The 2834-nt window shown below is 36.4% G+C and overlaps 1 protein-coding gene across 1 annotated transcript; it reads right to left on the minus strand.

Annotated features, from left to right (window-relative positions):
* Positions 1-1496: 1496 nt before the first annotated feature.
* LOC129579637 (uncharacterized) lies at positions 1497-2057 on the minus strand (the record flags this gene model as incomplete). The annotated part of the gene is made up of 2 exons (XM_055469808.1): positions 1497-1726; positions 1887-2057. Coding segments are annotated over 2 exons (401 nt in total), but the record flags the coding sequence as incomplete, so codon positions are not given.
* Between the last annotated feature and the right edge of the window lie 777 nt (positions 2058-2834).

Consider the following 2834-nt stretch of genomic DNA (forward strand, 5'->3'; position numbering starts at 1 on the left):
AATTTTACTGAAGAACTGAAGAAAAATGACTTATGCAACAACGATTTGAAGAATGAGCAATGGATGTGTGCCAATGCATTCTTTGGTAATGGCATTCAAACGCCTACTATGACCGAAGAGAATACGCTGAACACATCGAAAAATAGCATAAAGGCATCAACAACAAAGGTTAAACCAGCTCGGAAACGTCTGAATATGAATTTTGATGTGACACCAACAAATCAACCGACCAATTCAAATACACCCCGTTCAACTAACACCAATACAACGGTGACTGACACAACAAAAACGCCAATGCTTCCACCACGATTGCCATTGGTCAAGAAAACACCAGCGAAAACTCCGCATTCCGTTCTGGCCAATCGCAATGTTTTCACGCCGCTTTGGGAACAGGAACAGCAACAGGTTGCTGGACGAGCATCAATTGCACGTCTTCGTAGTCAAAATGCTGGTATGGTAATGGCCAAGGCAAAGCTGTTCGATGGACTCGTAACCGATCAACCAAACACGAAAATTATTACCCGAACGAATAGAAACGACTCACAGAGCACAACGAGCCAGCAAAGTGATCAAGAAAACAAACCGACTTTGGAACCAAGTGTCCGTAATCGATTGAATCAATCACATGCGGCATCAAATAGTCCACGCCGCAGCAAGGCGTCCATAAGCGGTGTGCATCGTAGACAACAGCTCAGAGCACAGCGCCATACACCCATCAAAAAGACTCCGATCAATCTTGACAAAAGCCTACTGATTATTACCGCATGTAGTCGCATCAGTCGAAACACACCATCGCCAGCAATCCAAAGCCCAATGACTCGCCGGATGGCCTCAATCGGTGCCACTCCGCATGCAAAAGGAACACATTTGATTTCGAAGCCACCACGACGCATTATTACCCCACAAAACAAACGAAAACCAGTCTAAGTGTACTTTATTCGAATTATAAGCAACAGTAAAATTGTTACACAGTTCAGAACAGTTTCCGTTCAAAAACCATTTTAATATTTTAATAACTTTTTGATATATTTTAAATGTGTGTTTCTATAGCTAAACTTTTATTTGTTATTTTTTAATATTGCCATGAAGAGTGCATGTCATCCACGAATAGTATTTTATTGACTGACCTCTAAAATTGGTTTTGACACATTATCATTAGTATTTTCAAAAGGCAACACAAATTTGAACCGGCCTAATAAAGGGGAATTGACCTAGTAACTTCTACATTGATCAAATTGTATTGGAAGTTTAATTGAAAAATAGAATCCACGCTGTGCTTTGTGGAAAGACTCTTCAAACAAAAAAAAACAACCTGACAAACAAATCCTATTTTAATCTCTATTGCCTGATTGAGACAAAAAACTTTTTGATAGAATAATAAGGCGAAATTTTCAACGCTTACTTGTTTAACCATATAAATGAAATATTGAATAAACGGTTTTTTGTTTTCTACACATTCACTCTTGATGAACGATCATTATTGTCGTTAGGATTTTTTAGGCTCGGCCCGTGACCGGAACCACCAATGGTTTTAAAATTACCAGCACAAGGAACACGATGAGAAGAACATGATTTGATTTACGAACTGGCTCAACACCGTTACAGTAGCTGATATCACATTCGCAAATCTGTTGATGTGCAGACACGCCATGGCGAGTATAGCATTCGGCACGAACTTCGGTTATATTACTGCCACATTCACGAATGACTCGGCTGTCGGGCTCCACTGGAAAGAAATTTTAATTTTTTGCTCTTAATTTTCCTTTCAAATTTAGGACAATTGAAAATCTGTCCGCTTTTGAATATGAGAACCAATTTTGAAGAGTTTTGCCGCCAAGTTTGAATCTTTCAAGAATCAAATTTTGAAATGCATCAATGTTATTTACATTCATTAACGCCAATTCGAATCACTTGCGAAATCTTCCGGCAATAATTGTACGTCAAATTTGTATTGGCTGACACAATATCACAGTTCACAACAAATTCAGACGGTGGATATGGTAGAGCGCATCGAATATCAATGTTGCTGTTGCATTCAAAGCACTTGATCGAATGTCCTGTAGAAATAAGAAATAACTCATTGCCAAATTATTGTAGAATTTTTTTTTTGAATTTTTATTGGTTTTAGTTTTCAACTCCTAAAATATTATTCATTCAGTTTTTGTTTTTAGTACTTAGCAATTGTTTGTTAAGTTTCAACATGTATTAAACATAAAGGTTTTTCACTTGAAACAGTTTCTTTTGTTAAATTATACTTTTCTCATTTACTGTATGTTTTTTTTTGTTAAATCTCTTGTGTTTTGTTGTTGTTCGTGGTGTATGTATGTGAAATATACATAGAATTTTGAAAATATTGGTAGTTGATCGCATGCCGTGTGAACCGTTTGCCAATTGTGCGCATTTGCATCACATTCGAATTGTATAATTTTTATGAACGTTGGTTTGGTTTTTGGAAATAATACTGATCAAATGTTGAGGAAACGAATCCGATGAAACATTTTGGACGACCGGAAAGCACAACAACACCACGATTTACGCGGAATGCGAACACCATTTTTGACCAATACCAATTAGTTACATACTATTCACCGAAGCAGAATCTATGCCTACATTCATTTAAGTTAAGTTTTACATTTAGTTGTTGTTTTTTGTTGTTGTCTGTGGATAAGTAAATATGTGTGAGTGTGTGACTTCTTTTCCATGAATTTTTGTTTTATTATTTCGTTAGTTATTAGTTATTATGTTTTTTTGTTAGATACAAATTTATTTGCTGAAATTACAAATGGGTTTTTTTTGTATTTGGTGGTGGCTATTGGATTTGCAATACGTAATGA

Source organism: Sitodiplosis mosellana, unplaced genomic scaffold (genome assembly GCF_009176505.1).
Source record: "Sitodiplosis mosellana isolate CC-2019 unplaced genomic scaffold, AAFC_SMos_1.0 Smas_scaffold_6320, whole genome shotgun sequence".
Classification (NCBI taxonomy): Eukaryota; Metazoa; Arthropoda; class Insecta; order Diptera; family Cecidomyiidae; genus Sitodiplosis; species Sitodiplosis mosellana.